Genomic DNA, 22,984 nt, shown 5'->3' on the forward strand with positions numbered 1-22,984 from the left:
ATTGGAACAAAATTGGATTAAATTGGTGTTTCTTTTCATGGCTTGTGGGCTCTATGCCTCTGCTTTTATTTTTGGACATTTAAAAGGTGAATGCCGTTGGGTTAATTCTTTTATTTATTTGCTTTGGTGGGTGGCCTTGAATATGTCATTCGGGTGGTTGCAGGTGGGAAGAAATTATAAATTTGTGACCTTTTCAAATTATCTCTTGAAGGTTTTATTTGGGTAGGCTCGAATTTGGATAATTCCAGATGATTTCTTTCAAGTGAGATTCAAGAATATTAGTGGGCTTTCTTTTCTGATAAGAAATTTGTTGCAAAAAACTGTGGAGTTGAGGTAAATTATGCTAAACTTATATATTGGTTTTTGTAGTTTTGTTTTCGTTTGATGTGAAATTTGATGCCTTTCAATTTCTTGGGTTGAGGTTTCATTTACAGTTTGTTTGCACAATAATTGGGATATGTTAGTTGGATATTTTGATTGGCATATTATGTTTCTCGTGCAAAGCGTGAACTTTATTGTATGAGAATTGGTCTGATTGATCATTCCCTTAGCACAGATTAGTGAGTTTGTGTAGTGGGTATATATAATTTATTTGCGTAACGGATTTATTGATTTACCGTTGGTGGTGGTGGTGTTGGTGATTGGAGATTTTGGATTGTGTTCAGGCAATATGAATCAGAATAGGACCAAAAACCAGAGGAGCAGAGAAATTAGGCAGAAATTTGGGAAGGTGATAATGTGCTTCTGCCCGGGGAGCAGTTAGGAGCAGTAGATGAAATGGTCCCTTCATTAGAATCCCTTGCAATCAAGGATTATTCAGAAATTGCGTATTCTTCTAAAGCTGGTGAGATTGGAAAGAAGCTGGATACTGGGAATATAGAAGAAGCCGAGTCATCTCTGCGTGAGAGTGGTTGTTTGAACAATGAGGTCGGTTTTCCTTTTTTGGCTTTAAAGCTTGCTTATCTTTTAAATAATCACTTTACTTTTTCTAATTTACACCTGGGTTGACGCTATCTAGCTTATATAGTGTAATTTGTCTTGGATTTGAATTAGTTTTTGGAAACTCAGTTTCAGGTACTTTAGTAGTCAGTGATTGTAAATGTGCAGATAGGTAGTTGAGAATCAGAGTGATCTAGGCTTAAATCTGTAGTGTTCTCAAACGAAGCACTATTATTTGGCAACAATTACGTTAAGAAAGCATCTACATTTATGGAGGTCATTGCTGCTTTTAGAATCTATATTGTAGTCCATCATGCTTTCTGATATTCATTCTTTTGCACCTTCTTTTAGTTCTAATAGTGTTTTCAATTTGAGGCTACTCCCTCCTCCGCACTATCTAAACATAAAGATTTTCTCCACATCACATGATGAGCACTGTCTTTCAAGGTTTGCACTCGTCCTATCAACAACCAGTGCTTCTAATTTCCACTATACACACATTTATTTCTTTTTCTTCTTTTCTCCACTTTCTACCTGTCCATTTTTTACACCTTGGTTCCAATAATGAGGTATTGGGACGTGTTTAATTATTTGATCCTCAAAAAATGCATGATGGAAATTATTAAAATTGACTTTTGTGAATAATTTTTTTGATAAGTTGTTCTGTGTTTGTAAGATCACGATGTCTGTACATGCAGGAAGCAAGAGCATTATTAGGAAGATATGAATATCAAAAAGGAAACATAGAAGCTGCTTTACACGTATTTGAAGGAATAGATATTGCTGCAGTGACTCCTAACATAAAAGTCACCCTTGCTAAGAAAGGACAACGTCGTAAAAGACGTTCTCAGAGTTCTCCTGGGCCATCTCTGTCTATACATGCTGTCAGCTTACTCTTGGAAGCAATCTTTCTCAAAGCAAAATCATTGCAGGGTCTTGGGAGGTTTACAGGTATTTCCTTTATGTTATACATATATATTTTCTATTTGCTTTCTGAAATTCGTCGAAACTGCTATTTATCTTTGCACATTTTCCTAATCTGTAGATTGATTTCCTTTTAGTTCTTCCTGGTGATAAATTTGTGGGCATGGTTTATGTTTGGGTACCGTTGTCATGAGGTTTCCTTTTATTGCTTCTTTACTATCGTTTGTTATTTTATAAAGGGAAAGTGCTGGCTGCGTTTGTTATGGGGAAAGCTTCCGACTTCTTCAACAGTCTCATTTTATTTTGCGTTTAAATTACTTTTATTACTATAGTCATGGATTCTTTTGATTTTTCTAGTATCAGCGGCGACTTCTTAACATGTTTTTGCTCACCCAAGGAAACAGGAACTGTAATGAGTATGATCTTAGAGTGAAAGCTATTTATTTAGTAACTCTCAGAGTGTAGAAGCAGAGTTGAACAACCTTTACTATTTTTAGCACGTTTAGTAAACACCCAAGTGCCCCACTATTTGCACAGGTGATGTTAATGATGTTGATAAAACCAATTGGAATCTTCATGTTCCTTGAACGCTTAGTTTACATGTCAACCCACTCTGGTATTCATTAAAAAAAATACTCGGTTCCCATCATTTTATTTGTTACCCCTCATTCTAGAGTCTTTCCACTTAGCATGTCATGTTTGGCTGAGAATCTGGCCAAACGATGATCTTTTGATTGTAAAAATATTAAACAAATAAGGGAAAATGGAATTCTTGAGCTTCACAATCAGAACATCATTGTGTAGCTAATTCACGTTTGGAATCATCCTTGCAGATGCTGCTCAATCTTGCAAAGTTATTCTCGACATAGTTGAATCTTCATTACCAGAAGGCTTGCCTGAAAACTTTGGTGCTGACTGTAAATTGCAGGAGACTCTAAACAAGGCTGTGGAGTTGCTTCCAGAATTATGGACGCTTGCTGATTCTCCACATGAAGCCATTTTGTCATACAGGCGGGCACTCCTCCATCATTGGAATCTTGATGCAGTAACCACAGCTAAAATCCAAAAAGAATTTGCCATCTTTCTTCTGTACAGCGGAGGTGAAGCAAGCCCCCCAGATCTCCGCTCCCAAATGGACAGTTCATTCATTCCCAGAAACAATATAGAAGAGGCTATACTTCTGTTAGTGATACTATTGAGAAAAGTTTCTCTCAAGAGAATTGAGTGGGATCCATCAATCCTGGATCACCTTTCATTTGCTCTATCTGTGGCAGGGGATTTGAAGGCTTTAGCTAATCAAGTTGAAGAACTGCTTCCTGGAATCATCAATCAGAAAGATAGGTACCATACTCTGGCTCTCTGTTATTATGGAGCAGGGGAGGACTCAGTTGCTGTGAATCTACTTAGAAAGTTGTTGAATGGAGCTGAGGATCCAAAATATCTCCCTGCTTTATTAATGGCATCAAAGATTTGTGTGGAATACCCGAATCTTGCACAAGAAGGGATAAGTTTTGCTCGCAGAGCCTCTGAAAGTTTGGACGGTGAATGCAATCAATTAGAAAGTATTGCCCATTTTTTATTGGGCATCTCACTTTTGGCATATTCAAAATCAGTTTCTGCTGATTCAGACAGGGTCTCAAGGCAGTCGGAGGCAGTTCAGGCCCTGGAAAAGGCTGGGGGAGTGAGAGGAGTGACCGACTCCTTTATTCTATACCATCTCAGCCTAGAAAATGCTGACCAGAGGAAGTTAGATGCTGCACTTTTTCATGCAAAGCGCTTGCTGAAACTGGAAGGTGGCTCTAATGTCAATAGTTGGTTATTATTGGCCCGGATATTATCAGCTCAGAAACGGTTCATGGATGCCGTAACTGTGATTAATGCTGCACTGGATCAGTCAGGAAAATGGGACCAGGGAGAACTGTTGCGGACTAAAGCTAAACTTCAACTTGCACAGGGTCAGTTAAAAATTTCCATAAACACCTATACTCAGCTTCTTGCCATTCTTCAAGTTCAGCGCAAAAGCTTTGATTCAGAGAAGAAGCTTATTAAGGTTTGTTAATTGCTTTCCCATTTGAGCTCCAATATTTTGGCATAGAATTCTTGTTACCTTTTGCTTAAAATCTGTTCATTTTCCGTTGTGTTTTGGAGTTAAAATCTGTTCATTATAGCATCGGATGCATTTGGGTTTCTTTAAAATTAGATCTCGAGAGCACTTTTGAAAACTCACATCATTGTATGGTCATGATATTATATCTGTGTACTTCTGCTTGGTATGAGGAAAATGGGAGGTCTAATTATCTGGTATTCTGCAAGTGACCAGCAGAGAGAGATAGAATGAAGGAATTCTACAAATGATTGTATTTATTTGAGACATTTATGACAAGGTTCTTTTCTTGGGAAAGAATATTGGAAACAGTGGGTTCTTGCTGTTCGATTGTGCCATTTAATACCACACTAAAGTTGTTAAGCTATATCTTTGAAGAATGTACCGTCCTCTTCATATATATATATATATATATATATACATATATATACACACACATATCTTTGAAGAACTAGGCTCATACTTCAGGGAGAGACAAAGGGAAAAAAGTATTAGTGGCGCAATTATAGATTGAGCCGTGCCCCTATCAGTTCAAAGTCAAATAATGAAAAAGAAAAGGAGCTAGTGTCTTCTTTCCTGTCTAACTGAGATTGTGGGATAATTGCAGTTCTATATTCTTAATACAGTTTCCATTACAAAAAACAGCCCCCTTTTCTCTTTTTATTTTTTAACTTCAACTTTCCGAGTTTTGGCAGAGCAGCAAAACTCCCGCTAAGAGTCTGGAATTGGAAGTATGGCATGATCTTGCATATGTCTACATAAGCCTGTCACGATGGCTTGATGCTGAGATTTGTCTTTCTAAATCCAAGGCCATCTGTTCTTACTCTGCTTCTAGATGTCATGCCACAGGTATATCTATATTGTCACCATTCTATTATTTTTCTTGCTTCCAATTATTTCCATGATATTCTCAATGCCCTTCTTTTGGGAAAATTTCCTATTGGTCCAATTTGTCGTCGCCTGATATTCAATATACAAAACTGACTGTCCAATTTGTCGGGTTCGCCTGATATTCAATATACAAAACTGACTTTTAATGTTTTTGCAAAGTACCAAAAATATGATTTACTTAAGTTGTTTCTATTAGAAACAAGAGAGATAAATGTTTATGGAGAAGGAATTATCTGTAAATAATGAATCTTGTTTAGTGTTAGCCCTTGTCCATGGTACCAAACTTGTACTTATAGGCTCTAGTAGACTTAGTGATAGCCCTTGTCCATGGTACCAAACCTGAACTTATAGGCTCTAGTAGACCGATGCCATCATTTCTTAAATCTGAGATTTCCATCTGAGCTAAACTGCTGACTTGTAGGGCTTGCCAATTTATACTCCTTTTCATTCTGCCCTCTAGTTTTTAAGTATTCAGTTGCAATTCCAGAAAAATAAATTAATTGGAGAGCATTGCTTTAAAAGCTGGTATTTTTGGGTTTTGTTTCGGCCGAGCCCTCGTATTGAAAAGATTGGAACTTGAATTACAGGTGTTCTATATGAAGCAAAGGGCCTTTACAGAGAAGCTCTAAAAGCTTTTGGAGATGCTTTGGATATTGATCCCACCTTTGTTCCAAGCTTGATCTCCACAGCTGTGGTTCTCAGGAAGCTTGGTAACCAACCACATGCAGTTATGCGAAGCTTTCTGATGAATGCATTACGGCTGGACAGAATGAATCATTCTGCATGGTATAATCTTGGCTTATTTTATAAAGCCGAGGGCACTGCATTGTCATTACAAGAAGCTGCTGAATGTTTTGAGGCTGCTGCTTTTCTTGAAGAGTCTGCACCAGTTGAACCCTTCAGATGACCAGTTTCACATAAAACAATTAATCTTGTAATCCCTCAAAATTCTCTCCTCTCTGATTACCGTTTCTTATATGAATCTTCAGTGTTGTGGTTTAAAGTCAAAATTCAATAAAACGAAAGTTCAGTTTCATGCTAGAAAGATGCACAATCTGGTGGTACACAAACAAATTGTTGTTGACATATCATACCTTCAGAATATGACTAATGTAAACGTAATATAGTACGTTAGATTGTAAAGTAAATTGTATTAGATCTATTTTATAATAAAGTAACTTTAGAATTGAACGTACCGCATCAAGTTACGTTAGTTTGTAAGTTTACTTTTATAGGATTTTTCGTGGTTAAAAGTATTTCTCAACATGTATGAACTCAGGGATCATTGTGAATCTTTTTGTTACTAGTTTGAGAAATGATTGAATTCTAGAGACCACAACAGCCATTTTTCCTTTTTATTCGAAGTTTGTATACTAGAACAGGTCATTAAATATTGTTTTTCTTGTAAGAATGAAAACTGAAACAAATTAACAATGGTGCATTCCCCTCTGTCCCCGGACGAGAATAACGTCCATTAAAGCTATTCAATAGGAAGAAGGCAAATTTTTAAGAGGGATGCTGCATCAATACCTGTAAATAGGCATGGGGAAATGAGTTGTGCATTCTAATTTCTCATTCTCTGTCCGATATTCCATGGATTTTCATCCTCCCCATAAAACCCATCTAAGACTCTTCATTTATGGAATAACGGATAATTCAAAAAATAGGGTTGGTTAGGCTACCACAATGCTTCCAAATAGAGCCATTAAACAAGAAAGTAGTGTTTTTTTTTTTTTTAAAAATAAAATAAAACTTTGATATCCTATATTTCTCGTTTAATCTTAAAAAAAAATTAAATTAAATGCTCATTTCTTTAACGTAATGATAAGCTTACACATTTGTTCTACACTGGCGGTCAATTGTATTGAAACAAGCTTGTCTACAAAGCACTCCAAAACATTTTTTTTTTTATATATAGTTATATGAATGAGATAAATAAATTGTTTTACATTTGGAACTCTTAATGGCTTATGCTTATTTCAAGTGATCTGTAAACAACTTATAATCGAAGGAAAGAAAGACTTGTACACAACTTAAACTGGAAAATGGATTTACTCCAATTCAGTAAATTCTCGAGCATGCGTGACTCACATCAGCCATATTAATGGCTAAATTGGAAGGGTCAGTAATCAACCCCACTAACTGTAGAACGCATGAATTCTCACAAGGACAATGCATTTTCCCATGATGTTTAAGAATCTTGATATCCTTCCCCAGCATATTGATGGATGTGTTTTCCAAATATTTTTGTTTCCATTTCACAGGGATATTCTAATCTCAATTGGGTGGCCAAAAATAAGTGTTATCTAGTATACTGAAAGCCAAGCAGGTCAAATATACTCGAAAGAAAAACTAGTAATAGTTGTAGTGGTATAGAGACCGAAACTAAAGTTGCTGAAAAGAGTTGAAACAGATATTTAGCAAACCGAAAAAGTAAATAAATTAGAGAGACTTTGAAAAAATAAAGAAATTAGACAGCGGTGAGCATGGAGGAGAGATTAAAATAATGACAATAATACAAATATATTTTGGCTCATAATAAGAATAAAAAAGCACACAAAATGGGACCTGCTCATACCAAATATAAAGTAAACTTCAAATCTTCCTCTTTATAGAAAGATAAACGAACCAATATGCTGCTACTGAAAACTTCTTCTCACAATATAACAACAGCAATGCTACTGCCTACAACCAGCAAAAATAAAGCAATCAAACCTGAGAATAAAGCAATCCAAGCAATCCTTGTTCTGTCGCCATCATTGCCTAGAGTATCACAATAGGGCAAGTACAACCTAGTTCGTAACCAATAGAAATGCAACTACTGGATTACTAGTGTTAAGCCTGCCTAGACTGAGCACCACCATATCCAGCTCCATAACCCCCAGTGGCTTGTGAAGGGTCAGATCTCCATCCTGTATTGGAGTACCCTGAGTTTCCATTTGTGTCACCATAGCCACTTCCCAAGTAACCACCACCAATCCCCTGTTGCTCTGTTCCACTAGCACCACCACCAGCATTGTTGCTTGGGACATTTCCACTACGCCCCCTGTAGCCCCATACCCACCAGAATAAGAAACATCATTTCCACCATAGTTACCATATCCATAAACTTGATTCCCATACCCAGAAGCCCCACTTGGTGATTGACCCCTTGGAGCAGAAATAGGACCGCCACTACCTGGAGAATTCCAAGAAGCTGCGGCTCCAAACCCTGCATTTCCACCATAGCTTGACGCACCATACCCAGGAGAAGTTTGGCTGCTCCAAGTATTTTTGAGCGCACCTGGCGCCCCACTTCCATAACTAGCATTAGGGGCATTGGGGTTTCCATATGCTCCTGCAGGATTGCCAAATCCAGTATTTGCACTACCATAACCACTAACACCATAACCACCATAACCTCCATAACCATAACCTGGTCCACCATAGCCAGAGTATGGTGGGAAACCACCGGCAGTAGTTTGAGGCTGCATAAATCTACTGCCATCTGTCCGACCATCAAACATATTTGAATTTGCACCAGAGGCATTGTAACCTTGATAGCCCCCACCTCGGACCCCACCACCACCAGGATTTGCATCTTTAGGAAGAGCTCGTTTGACCTCAACTGATTTACCATTCAAGTCATGGAAGGTCTTGTGAAGAACTCTATCAACTGCATCCTCAGTGTCGAATGTTATGAAACCAAAACCACGAGGCCGTTGCGTATTCTGGTCATACATTATTACCACATCAGTTACTTGTCCATAATTTTCAAAATACTCACGAAACCCATCTTCTGTCAGATTGGAAGGCAGCCCTCCAACAAATATCTTTTTGGTCTTAAAATTTCCTCCCCCTCCAGAGGTTCTGCCAGCATTAAAATTTCCAGTTCTAGAGGAGGTCTGCTGCTCCTCTCTTGATAAAGCCCTTTTTGCCTCCACCTGTGTAGCCAAAATAGAATATAAACAACTTTTTTCATAAGTAAGATAAAATTAATTGATAGGAAAGAGGGAGTAACACCAGTACACAGGAAGTAGACAACTGATCTATCATCCACCTAACTAGCAAAAGGACAAAGTGCTAGAAATTCATGAAAGGTAGAAATAGAAGACTCTACACTATTGTGGACTAGTATCCAATTATATAGAGTATCAAGAAAGGATGACTTGAGCTCCAACACCATTTTTCCCAGTCTTTGAAACTACACTCGTATCTCCCTCCAAATACACTACAGCAAATAGACCGGTGTGATCCTTTGCATACAAGCATCTTATTTCTGTGCACACACAGATCCAGAGAAAAAACAATGTGTTTCAACAAGTTTATGTACAAATTTGGATGGTTGTTCTTTAGAAAACCAAATCAATGATTTTCACTACTTCGTGAGTACATTTGTTAATAAAAACTCTTTAATCCATGCCATCTCTCCATGATAAACACACAAAAGGCCATATGAATCATCGCCATGGTAAGCGGCTTGGGCATTCTATATATGTATAACAAAGTCTTTTTTCAGTTTAAGATCTCAAGGAAACGCAGAAGGCTCCCAGCTCAAACTGGAGTAACTTTTTTTTTTTTAATAATAATAGGCATAACCCAAGTACACAAGATGGTATACAAGAGATAGCACCTATCTATGAAGAAACAGAGAATACCCCAAACTGGAGTAACTTGATAACGAGATACTACGATTTTTTTCCTAGGAATAAAAAATATGAAATAAGAATTTATTAATTCTAGTCAACAGCAACTCAAATTCAATCAGGCCCCAAAAACCTAAATCCCGTGAACAGCCAAATACCATATAAAACCGACATAACCCAGGAAAATGAAACTAGACCAGATTACCACAAATGCCAACCCAAAAGGACATGTCAAAAACGCTCGAACATAAAAAGTAACAGCCGAAAGCACAAAAAGGCCGACCAGAATTAAAAGAAAATCAAATGGAAATTAAGCAAAGAAAACAACGAGAAGGAAGGTGAATCAGACCGTCCGGCCATCGATGGTGTGCCTATCCTGGAGGACACGGTCGAGCACAGAGGGGTCGGAGAAGACGACGAAGCCGAAGCCACGAGGGCGGCCGGTGGGCTTGTCGCGCATGATGACGGCCTGGGAAACCTGACCGTACTGGCCGAAATAGTTGGTCAAAGTGTCCTCAGTGGTGTCCCACGCTATTCCTCCTATGAAAACCTTTCCTTCGTCCGAATCCATCTCTCTAGACTCTCTGTTTCTAACGCGAGACACAGAGGCAGAGACAGAGAGACAGATAGCGAGAAGGTGAGAGAGCAGAGCGTTGGTCGTCTCTCGAGGAGGGAAGGGATTCTGGTTAGGGTTTTGTTTGTAAACGACGCCGTGTTGAACTAAATTCATGATGTGCTAAATAATACTACAGATACGATAGAACATCAAGGGGTGGTGGCGCAGTTGGCTAGCGCGTAGGTCTCATAGCTTCTGAGTGATCCTGAGGTCGAGAGTTCGAGCCTCTCTCACCCATATTTTTGAAATTTATTCCCTTAATTTCCGAAGAAATAATAATAATATTTCTTATCATTATTGGAATACCTTGTAATGTAAGTGAATAATCTTTGATAATCTTGTAATCCATTGTTATTTATTATTATTATTGCTGTTGTTGGTAGTTCGTTGGTATACTCATTTGTTTTAGTTAAAAATTAAATAAAATATTATTAAAATATATTTTTTAATATTATTATTATTTTAAGATTTGAAAAAGCTAAATTGTTTATTTTATTTTGTGTGAAAATTTGAGAAACTTGTAATAATTAAATAAGATGAGATGAGATAAAAATGATTAAGAAAACAAACGAGACCTACTATTACTACTCAAGTCTTAAGATTGCAAATGGCAACCTAAAAACTCATTATCTTAGGTGCATGTTGTTGTAAATACCAATATTTACATTTTCTTTTCACGACATTGCTCATAGTCATATACATCTTAACATGCTTTCAAGAAAAGAAAAATTTGATACCGCAAGAGAAGAGTAGGATAAGAATATAATATATAATGTAATTTCTATAAATAACTCTCGGGAACGGTTCCGAGTGTGTTAGTCTCGAGGTGCACCAGACTTTAGCTTTAAAAATATTAGGTTTGAAATAAAAAATGACGTTCTTATTCACTACAAGAAATCGTAATTTTTTCCAAGAGGGACTGTAGTCGGAAAAAGTGTAGACTTAGTGGGAAATCATTTATTCCCACTAAAATGATCCATGGGACACTCGTAGCATATAACCGGTGGGGAAAAGTATTTTTTCCACCAAATTTTCAGTTCATGGAAAAAGCTAGCTTTTTGCCATAGCCTGAACAGCGGATAAAGCATTTTAATTTCGTGGCAAATAAGTCCACTAACATGACCTCGTAGTCGGTAATAATGCCGTTATCCATAAAATAATTTTGTGGCAACACTACTATATCTACAAATTTTGCTTGTGACAAAAGATGGGTCTTTTGCGTTTTACTCACCAATTTATTCATGGGAACAAAATAATCCGGAAGGTTGTATCTGGTGGAAACTATAATTTCCACTACAATCAATTGGTCGGAAAATAGTATTTTTCAACCAACTTGATTGATTGTAAATAGTTATTTCCGGTGTAACTCATTTGTAACAAAAGTGGTCCACTTTTACCCACGTGATTAATTCATGGCAAAAGAGATTTTGGCATGACAACTTTCGGTGGAAAATAATTTTTCTCTCAGTTTGGTTAAATAGTTTCCATCAAAATCATCTGTCCAAAAAGATGCATTTCACAGGAATATTAGTCATGGGAAATAAGATGGTGAGAAAAGATGATTTGTGATCAAATCAACTCTTCTTAAAAAGTTTGTTCTCACCAATGTCTACTACTAGAAAAAAAAAAAAAAAAAAAGGGGGTTTCCTACCAATCAGATCCCAAAAACAATTAATCCAACTAAAAATCAACACTATCACTACAGTTATCTCACAAACAGGCCTGTATTGAAACTCTTTCAACACAATAATCCATCAACAAATGTAACCAACAACATATATCAAACTAATCCAACCAAAAATTTAGATTACCAACAGCTATTATGTATATATAATAATTAATATTGTAATTTATAAATCTGTTCACTAGGTTAACCAGTCAACATAGGCCATCAAAATACAAGTATATTTGCAAATAGAACCCAAGTACAGGATGGAATTACAAATCCCACGTAATTGTTCAGCATGGATGATAACTTTGGGACTAAAAGACACATTACTGCAGTACTAATGCTGATGAACTGAGGTTTGTGTCCATTATGGAATAGTGCTCCCTGCCTGGAGTGAAGGATCCTCTGTTGTACCTTTAAGACCTGAAAGATGAGAATTGGACTAGTACAAGCAATTAATACATATTTCTAACAAATGATCTAACACTTGATACATGTAGAGTAAACTTTTTGTGTAGTTATATTCGTTCACAATATTCAACAAGGTTAAACAATAAAAGATAAAAGAAAAGGCACATAAAATATATAGCTGAAATTTAAATGAGCAAATGATAACTATACAACTTATCATGGCTAGCACACCAGGACCTTTTTTTTTTTTTTTTTTTGATAAGCTAACCACCATTAATCTTTCAGTACCAGAGTATACAAATATGTTTGTGAGTATAACCACCTGAAACTACCAAATTTAGCTACAAAGCATCAATACAACCAAATAATTACAAGCTTGGTATTGAGATTCTTCACTAACCTAGGCAACTCGATCCACAAGTGTATGTATAAACAGATGAAAAGAGAGGCAAGAGAAAGAAACAAGGAATTCTAGTTGGGGGAAAGGGGCAATTTTTCACTTTTAAACCACAAGAAAAAAGGCAGCAGAGCAAATACATAAATAAAAGGATCATTCCAAAACAAACACTTCCAGTTATAAGAATAAGAGCATACTTGAAGGAAATAACATCATCTAGCCACAAGTACTACCCATCCATTTTCAGTCTAGATCCTAAAAAGGCCTACACCCAAATCCTATTATGTTATGATGTAGATCAATCATAACTAATCCCAAAATTTGATTGTCTAAATATTCCTATCCAGAAGTACAACATAGGTTTTTTTACCCTTGCATAATACCTTCATTCTAGCAGCCTCATGGTTATTCAAACACTAAAGTGTGTGTTAAAAATAATATCATAAATCAACCATTGCTAGTAAAATGCATCACTCCTTCTAGGTTTTAAGATGGTTGGATCAAGGCTTAGTTTAGGTACAGAATAACGTTATCAGAAAAAAATACCCACAGAGAATATGACCCTTTTTCATAGCTCAATGGCAAAACAATCACTAGAAAAACTAAAACTGGAAAAGAGTGTAATACTTGGTTGGAAGAAAGGAGAAATGAAATAAATAGATTGTATGAAGATATACCCTGATTGGAATGGCATATGTGAGGGCAAGTGCATAAATGTAAAAGCCACTCTATTACATATTCAAACACAAGAACCAATGTTCAATATTCACATTAACAATATCGAATATGTGCCAACCAAGGATGTAGTATGATAATTCATCCACCATGGATTTGCATAATTAACTTGAATAGAAGCAAATGAGCTGGAAACTTTATACTTACTGCTATGTATTGCTCAAAGGAATACAATGCAAATTTTGCCAGCAATCTGAAACCCTCTTCATCTCCACCAACTGATGTTCTATCATTCCATCAAATTTATACCTAAGTTATGAGAGAGCTTAAACCTGCATATAATGAAAGCAACACTAATATTAGCCAAGGAAGTCTCATTTAATATATATACAGTCCACAAACCATTAATTAAATGCACAAATTATAGCCAAGAATTACCCCTTCATAACCACAAGTCTCTGAAGCGGCAAGACAATCAACGGAGACTACTAACATCCCCAATACTCCAATACAAAACACTAGCAAAAAATATACCAAAACAACTGTTAATTTTCCTGCATTGGTTCTAACATACCCAACCTAACAATATGGGCAGCAATGTTTGTAGATACAAATGTTCCTTTTCTACAAACCACTATGGCCTTTGGATTGTTACCATCCACAAAAAAAGTCCACAAAAATTACTGCTGGACTTGGGACGCCTAAGCGTCCTGCTAAGTCTCTCTATGAGACTCAGTATTTCCCTCTAACTCAGATACCTGATAGTTCATGATTTTCTCATACTCATCAAAATTCCTCTTCATAGCTACAATATCAGCCATCATCTGCTCTATTTTGCTCTTATACATTTCCGCATCACTTTTGTTCCGTTCGTTCTCCTCTGCTAGACGCATAAAAGCTTTGTTCTTCTTCATTGAAGGAGAATGTTCAGGAATGACCATGTGCCCCATCCCTGATGCGTATCCAGATTTGAACCCTAACACGTCTTTGAAAATTTCAGTCTCTGCTTCATCAACGTCCTCCTCGGGATTTTTCTCATTCAATCTCTCCAGCATGAGATTCTGAAAATAATATGAAAGAAAATCAGCAAAAGGAAATTAATTTTGATCCAATATATAGTCTGACACAAGTTAATTCAAACACAAGTATTTCCCACATAATTGTGTTCAGTTGTGCCATTGATGAATTTGCCCTTCCGTGCTGACCAATGTGTTTCTTTATAGAAAGCAATCATATTTGGTGTTGTCTCCTGCTGCCACACATAATTAACCTACTACGTTAATATTCAAGTCTGAACAACATTTATAATACGAATATTATACATCATAAAAGGCACAAACCTTCTCTTTCAAAATCCTTACAAAGGATTTCCTCCAGCTGGTATGATTCACCTTTAGTTTTTTACTATTTATAGTGTTTTTCCAAGACTTCTCCTGCATTTTTTTCCAAGAAATCAAGTCTCATTTTGTGTAATGACCGCTGGATTTTAAATAGGTAGCAGTGTATATATATATATATATATATCACATCTAACATATATATACATATATATATATATATCATATCTAACACAAACCAAAAAAATATTATAATGTAAATAGCCATACTTGAAGCTGAAATCTAACCACAATATACTTTGAATGTTCTGCTTGTCCACCTCTCACAAAGCAACTCCCAAACAGGTTTTGGAACCATAGGTGTCCCACCACGTAGGGCCTCCTCACGTGACGCATATTTTAGGTAGACTTTGTGCAGTTCATAATGATACGCATTATACTTTTCGAACAAATGCGTTACAACCATTTCCCTATGGTTGTCTTTCGTCCAATCCAATATAAAATCTGCCTGCAAGTTCAGTTATGCTTGTTGTTACATATTTTCATCAAATGCACATTAAGCTAAATGCGTAAAGAACTACATTTTAATTGGATTGCTATTAAATAACCAACCTACCCTAGCACGGTCGATTAGCTATTGCTTCTCTTCCTCAAGTACAAAAGTCCAGCTTTCATGCCTCATGTCGGCATATACTTTAACGATCCATGTAACTCGACCAGTGAAGATGGAGGCATTTTCGCACAATGGACCTTGATGGCCATCCTTTATATCCAAAGGAACCTTACCCACCTTCCGAAGGCGTTCAAATAGTGCACCTCGCGCAAGCCCTCGACCCCGTTTGTTAATAGGTGGATCTATTAAGAAAAAGTTATGGAGTTAAATCTAGAATTAAAATACGATCCACAAACCATAATACAAATTCTCCAATATGACTCCTATACGAATTGATCTAGACCACATATACATAACTATTATATAGAGTAATTGGCGTACCTGTATTAATATTCCCCTCTCCACCTTGTGCTACTTCCATGGACTCTTGTACGCCCGCACCTCCTACTGCTTCAGCCGATTCATTTGCCACCACCTCGTCTCGTAAAATATTTCTCGTAGGCAATGTTTCTTCATCTGGGGTCGAGCATATGATCGGTCTCGAGTGTCGGAGTCGCCCCCTCCTTCCCCTCTTTACAGATCTCCACATCCTTGCCTTTAGTTGAATTCAATTGAAGAATGTTGTCACATGCAACCCAACAAAACACTTCTAATCATTATGCATATACTATACAACAAACTTAACCTAGCTAAGCCATATTTCAGCCTCTGGATAATGAGTATATGATTATAAATAGACCAATACAGACCATGCACTTATAGATGAACAGTTTAAAATGTTTTAAGTTCACTACTACACATATATGTATGGGGAAGATTACTAATATTACAAGTAATCTTGGGTGCACCTTAGATCATACCTTTGTTGACTAAGAACTTTTAATGGATATAATTCATGTTTCAATTCATTTTGTGGGGTTCATAAATAAATAAATTATCATGGGAATCTGCAAATGTTGCCCCTTGTAGGATTGCACTGTATATTTCAGGTTAGTGTCAAAGTTTCAAAAGTGTTTTGGGCAACTTCCATACATGTTGCCCATTCATTAAACTTTGAGAATTAAAAGGTATGTTTGTATTTCATTCATGACCATTGAACATATCTTGAGGCCAGTACTCTTAATCTACCAAAAGACAAATTCCCTTCATGTATGAAATGGCTCATTTTGCTTTGTAGTAGATATATGTCAATGTATGGTCTTATTTAATGCTAAGTGGTTTTAAATTTTTAAATCTACCTAACCTTTGAAAATTTTATGTACATATACTTGTGGTTTTGCCGTCCATTTAAAATACACTCTATAGGTTTTAACTTAAGTACTAGCTTCCCATAAAGTGTATTACTATTATATATATGATATTTAAAAACCCAAAACCTCTCTTTAAGTTCTGTTTTTGTTTAACAATCAACCATGTATCTTATATTGGCTGTATTAAATAGCTTTATAAACACTTTATATCCTCTACTGAAATCTCATCTTTATGGGGAAATATCTAAGAAAACAGCCAATAACCTCTACTAGCTTTTACGGTATCTATTGCATATCTAATAAGATTTTTTTTTGAAATGCCAAAAGTACTATAGTGTCTGCATTCTATACCTTTTGAAATGCAAAAGGGCCAGCTGAAAGTCTTTCTAAGAATCAGATGGCAGACTTGAATATAAATGCCCAATATTCTAACTTTTTCCCAAACTTAGATAACAAAAAACATGTAAAATGAAAGGTATGTAGTGAGATTGTGTAAAACACAGCAAAAGACTATTTGAAAATTATCTATCTAGGCAGAAGGAGGAGAGGGAAAATATTAGAAAATCAAAATGACTTGTACTTGGTTTTGGGTCTGGGTTGCGTGTTAGAGGTCAAGGAGAGAAGCAGACCAAACAAAAACACAGTGAATGAGGTTACTTTCTATGTCTGTTTAGTGGAAGAAGAGAAGCAACTCCAGAGTTGGAAATGTACACTACCTCAAAAGCTAACCACCAGAACTTATGCTTCCTCTCTGGAACAAGAACATAAGCAAATTATAAGCTTCCTTTTCTGGACTACCAAAACAGCCAATACGTTGTTTCTCTTTAGATTTAAGCAAAGTACAAATTTGTATCCAGCAAAAGACTCAAGAAACTGCCAGCTGTCCAGGAAAAGATTCAGCCATTTGCTCTATAGATCACAAGAAATGACCCCCTGGCACCATTTCCCAGCCAAATTAAATTACTATCCCGCCCTTAATATTTCTCCCGACTCTGAATATATGTGCTTTAAATTACTGCTCTTGTTCACGTACGAATAAGAATTAGAGACATATAGATGGCAATTATTTTAGGCCTTGCACTGCAACATTTTGCCAATTAATTAAGTTACATTGTAACTTATAAAATTATAATTTGCCTAAATTATAACATTGTCAAAGAAGATTTATCATTTTTACGATTGATCCTAATTTGTACAACGTAAGGATTTGTGAAATCTAGTCTAAATAAATAACATGGTATTTGGGCATGAATATTAAATTAATTTCATTTGTTTAAAACATGACTAATTTTTGTACTTAAGAGATTTGTCCATAATACCTAGTTCAGCCACCAATTACCTCATAAGTAATGTCTTTTCTTATCACATTAACATATGTTAAATAAATAAACTGGTATAGGTGCATGGTTTTTAAATTTTTTTCTTATTAAAATACACTCCAAATTGTGTGCTTAGGAGATTTGTAATTATACCTGGTTCAGCCACTAGCTTAGCCTCATATGCAATGTGTCTTTTCTTATCACATCCTACTATACGCAGAAAATGAACCCCACTAGATGTCTACATACGTTAAGTTTGGGGTTTCTGCATATAGCTCTAGTTTGTTTGCATATGAAAGATTTGCATTCCCAACCCTTTTTCAGAAAGTGTATCGCATTTTTAGAGGCAGTTACAACCTATGTTATCCAATTGGAGTGCAAGTCATTTAGTCTGTGTGTGATCATATGCACTTTGAATATTATTCACTTATACATTGCACGCACATCAGCCCTAATTAAGTGGTCTGTTTTAGAGTCGATGTCTAACTTGTGTTATAAACTATGAGTAACCATACCTATTAGCTGCTCAGTTCTTTGTAGACTAGTTAAAACCGTATAGGGTGATACCACCATATATAGAAATGACTGCTATGTATTTGGGGTTCAACATGTTCTTCTGAGTCAGGATAATCATTATACTAAATTTAGCAGAATATTATTGGAAATGTAGAATTACGTAGAAAAATTACCTTTAGTAATTCCAATTATATGGAAAGGATTGCTTGAGATAGCTTTTTAAAGATTGTCTGTTGACTAGGCGTGGTAAATAGGGAATGTTTGCGATTGATTGTAAATAAATCAGTCTGCAAGACAATGTTGCACCATGGTATCCACAAACTACAGAAGTTGAAATAAGCTGAAATTTATTTACAAGTCTTGACAAATAAACTCGAGGTAAATAATAACCTAAGAAACTGCATTACAACTTTATTTACAAGTGTTGAGAAATAAGCTTTAATTTATCAAATTATAATTGGAACTGGAACAGTACCAGCACTAAAGAAGTGGAGCAACACTTAGTGTGTCCATGGAGGGACCCGGGCATGAGCCACTTAGGGTGCAAAACTGCAGGTATATCATATTACTAATATATATATTTTCTTATTAATGTTTGTTTTTTTTCATGCTACTTTAACTATAGTGGATATACATATATAGCCTTTGATAGGCCATATACGAAGTCTGAATGAGTTGAGGCATGTGCGCGAACCTCTCTCCCAATTGCAATTTGAATTTACAATAAAGTTAATGTAAAAGCAACTAGATAAGGGATTCTAACATACGTGATATTAAAACATGATATGAAGTTTACCTGCTCTATTTAGGCCTACAAAATCCTTGAATATTTATAAGAAAAAAATATAGATTATTGCAATTCACTGATTTTTTCTGTTATATATGTGAGGGCATGTGTTCAATCTATTCGTGGTTTTGCTGAGACTTCCATGAACACTGCCTATAAGAAAAAATGGCCACTTTATCTTAACACAAAGTGGCCACTTTCTTTATTCTAGAGTAAAGGCAAATCCCACCGGTTGGTTTAATATTAAGGCCAGGAGTAAGCAAGTGAGGGATCCTAAAATTTAAGGTATGTACAATAACTTTATAAATTACGTAAACCTCCTTGTTGAAAAGAGATGCCACTTTAATCTAAATAATTGTTGTTATTATAGTATTTTCTATTTCTAGTGCAATTTGCAAGGACATGCATATAACTAGCTAAGACGTAGACGTTGCTTCTATTTAAAAGGAAATAGAGCTGATCAGGGGTAAATTACCCTCTAAATTGTAGAATATCATGTAGATGCATGTTCCTGTCAACAAAGTTTTAGAGAAATGCTAATGATCTACAAGTACTGATCAGTTGATGATAATTTGCACCATAAACCTATGTTGCAGTAATTATGATCGATCTTCTATTTAATTTTTGTAGAAACTCTTAATATCTCATAATGAACTTTATGTTAACATATCATATAGCCTGTACGTATATATAATTAAGTTGTCTGTATATTATTAACTATATATTATGCACGCATTATAGGGCACAAGTGCAAGCCCTATAAAGCGTTGGTAAAAGTGACATAAGGGTGTGGGAGAAATATATATCAAGCGTTGATTAATTTTGAAGTTTTGTTAGTGGGACGACGTACGTTATTCGGATAGAATTGCATCCTTGTACGTACACCCATTAATATTACTAATTTTCCCTTAATTAATACAACAAAAACAAAAGGTAAAATCGATAACCACATACTACTTTGTGATATTCAACAACAAGAGTAGTTTGGAGTACTACTCTAATTCTTAAAGTATTTTTCTAGCAGTATTTCAATTTTGTAGATTTTAATATATATATATATATATATATATATATATATATATACATAAGAAGCTGGCTATACTAGAATTATTTTACGTCCCTAATCTTACATTTAAGATCCTATAGATATTAAAAACACGGGTTCTTTTTTCTAAAGTTTTGGCGAAGATAGTTTCTCATTCGTAATTAGTACCCTTTTTTAAAACTATGTTAATCTAAAGAAAGTTTTTTTTTCCCTTGATCTCTTTGTTCACGATCACACTATCACTATTCATGAACATAGCAACTGCCCATATTCTTAAATATTAGTACTGGCAACTCTGAGTAATAAGTACTGCTGGCTGCATTTAACCATCAAGTGGTTAACCAGTCATATACTAGTACTAAACCCATAAAGGATAAGCTAGTGTAAATTGCAAAACAGATTTTCCACCGAATTAGGAAGATACAAATTACACACGTATGTACGTAAAAGGAAATTAAGGAAGGAAAACGATGAAAATTAATAGATCTAATAATTTATGAGGCAAAGTGGAAATCAAAGTATGAGGGTGCTGGCATATGGTGAGTGTCAGTTTTTTTATTTAAAAATGATGGTTTGTGTGTTACCGTTTTATTCACTTAGTTACTTATACTATCAAATTACAAGATATGAACACCGACTTATTGATGATATGGTGGCTTATGCGCTCTCTCAAGAGTGAATGAGGTTATGTATGGGCATGCAAGAACTAACATAGTGATGTCCAGAGTGATTTTTTAGCCCAAGATTTGTGTAACAGATTGCTCATGACATCAACGGAGAGAGTTTTCTTTATTATGTGCTTGGACCTAAACATATTATTACTGCCCATTTTAATGTTGAATCTGGCATTCACTGGTTGGACTTGATCACTAACTTCTATTACATATGGTGCAGGGTTTGGATCTCTTGGATTGATGACGTCTGTACTGGTGCGTATTCTATTTAAGTGTTTTGATTTCTTGGGATGAGAGCTTTGTTCAGTAGAGCATATATGCTTAGATGACAATATTCTGCCATAAATACCAATCAATGGCCAACTCTTCTTGATTTTTTTGTATTTCTAGTGTTTGGGTGCTGATACAATAGTTATAGGAAAGTACAAGCAGAGTTGGGAGAGTATGGTCATAACGATTAGGGACACAAAAGCACTAGAATATTGTAATACATTAGAATAGCCATTAGGATGAAAACAAAATGAGATGATGGCATCTGTCTCTATTACTCTATTCCTTTTTTCTCTTCCTTATGTGTGTATTTTTGACTTACTAGTAATATTAATTAGTTTCAGGTGTGTCCAGATGGAAAGACCATAGAAGCAGAAGTTGCCCATGGCACTATCACTACACGGCACTATAGGGTTCACCAGAAAAGAGGTGAACCCAAGATACACAGCATTGCCTCAATATTTGCTAGGTCGTGAGGGCTTGCACACAGGTATATGATATGGTTTTGTTGATCTGCAGACTTGGGTTCTGCAATAGATACTTCAACTATTATGCAGATTGCAAGTTTCACAAAGGGAAAAGAAATGATGAGTATTAATTTCTTATGTAGAGTAAGCATTTGTTGTACAAGAATCTAACAATGTTTTGGTTGACAGGGCAAAGCTGGATGGGAATGCCATGAAGTGGATTTCACTGAGAAACTAGAAGCTGCTTGTGTTGGAGCTGTGGAATCTGGGAAGATGACCAAGGATCTAGGTATTCTTATTTTCGGTCCTAAGTAAGTGTGTGTAGAGGATGTCAATGTTCTATTTAAGATGATTTCTATTTCCATGGTGGTGATATACCACTACACATCGTGCATGGCCAATAGGGATCACTATCTGAATACTGAAGAGTTCATTGATGCTGTTGCAACAGAACTTAGAGCAAGACTTTTAGCCTGAGCATAATAGCTGTATGTAAACACATTATTATTCTTCTATGCACTAGAATGGTGTTTATACTGCAGTTACTATCTTTCTTTTAATCTGTATGTAATAAGAGATAAATATATGATATGTCCCTGTTATGGGAGTTTATTTTGGCCTACATCATCTATTTTTTTCTACAAGACTGGTGGCAAGCGAACCAACAATGGGAGATATATGCTTGTTATTGCATTAACAGCGAGAATACATTACCCTGCTTTGTTAATAATTTTACCTATTAAAAAAAAAAGTGAGAATACATGGGTAGGATTAGAAGAAATTATTTTCTTTTGCTATTGCAGTTGGACCATAAGATTGTGTTGTTGCTCTTGGTTTTCTAATCTTAAGATCGATCTCAATCTCTTATCTTACTTTGTTGCTCCTTCTGTGTTTGAGTTGGGGAACAGAGTTTATTTGTCTGTGTGCTCTTCCCACCATTGGTTGTTTTTGTTTTTCTCTTTCATTTTTGACCAAAATCTAAACCATGCATATGAAAAGTATCTGTAATTCCAAATTAAAAGCAACTAAAACCCATACATGAAGATTATTGAAACGCAAAACAGAGAACTAACCCTTATATAAACTGGTCAGAGTGCGAGAGAGAGGACCTGCGAGAGTGGTGACTCCATAGACGAGTCCGTGGACAACTCTGACTGAGAACCGTGCGAACCCTTTGCTCGATCCTTGTAAAGTGTCTCAGGCTGGAATCCATGGAGGGACGCAGTGAGGCGATGCCATGTTCCGTCTTTGTAGGAGCTTGTGATCCAACCATAGGAAATCCGATCCACGACGTCAGTGAAGTTGGAAGCTCCACCGATGTTTTTAGGGTTGAACGTGGTGGACGCAAGTCATGGGAGTCCCTCCAACTGGTGGACGCCGAGGAGGATGATTTGCGAAATTTCCAAGAAAACTTGGGACTCATTGCAGAGATCTTTGTAAAATTCTCTCCCAAGC

General features: G+C 36.0%; 1 protein-coding gene and 2 pseudogenes across 1 annotated transcript; 2 read left to right on the forward strand and 1 right to left on the reverse strand.

The window, feature by feature from the left end:
* The first annotated feature begins 339 nt into the window (after positions 1-339).
* On the forward strand, positions 340-5,892 carry LOC121252883 (protein NPGR2-like). The gene is given in 6 exon segments (XM_041152714.1): positions 340-746; positions 749-927; positions 1,638-1,890; positions 2,697-3,913; positions 4,663-4,816; positions 5,446-5,892. Coding segments are annotated over 6 exon segments (2,199 nt in total). The 5' UTR covers positions 340-670; the 3' UTR covers positions 5,766-5,892.
* A 1,470-nt stretch (positions 5,893-7,362) lies between these two features.
* LOC121252375 lies at positions 7,363-10,161 on the reverse strand (annotated as a pseudogene).
* A 10,847-nt stretch (positions 10,162-21,008) lies between these two features.
* On the forward strand, positions 21,009-22,076 carry LOC121253700 (annotated as a pseudogene).
* The last annotated feature ends 908 nt before the right edge of the window (positions 22,077-22,984 follow it).

The sequence above is a fragment of the Juglans microcarpa x Juglans regia genome, chromosome 2S, assembly GCF_004785595.1.
Source record: "Juglans microcarpa x Juglans regia isolate MS1-56 chromosome 2S, Jm3101_v1.0, whole genome shotgun sequence".
Classification (NCBI taxonomy): domain Eukaryota; kingdom Viridiplantae; phylum Streptophyta; class Magnoliopsida; order Fagales; family Juglandaceae; genus Juglans; species Juglans microcarpa x Juglans regia.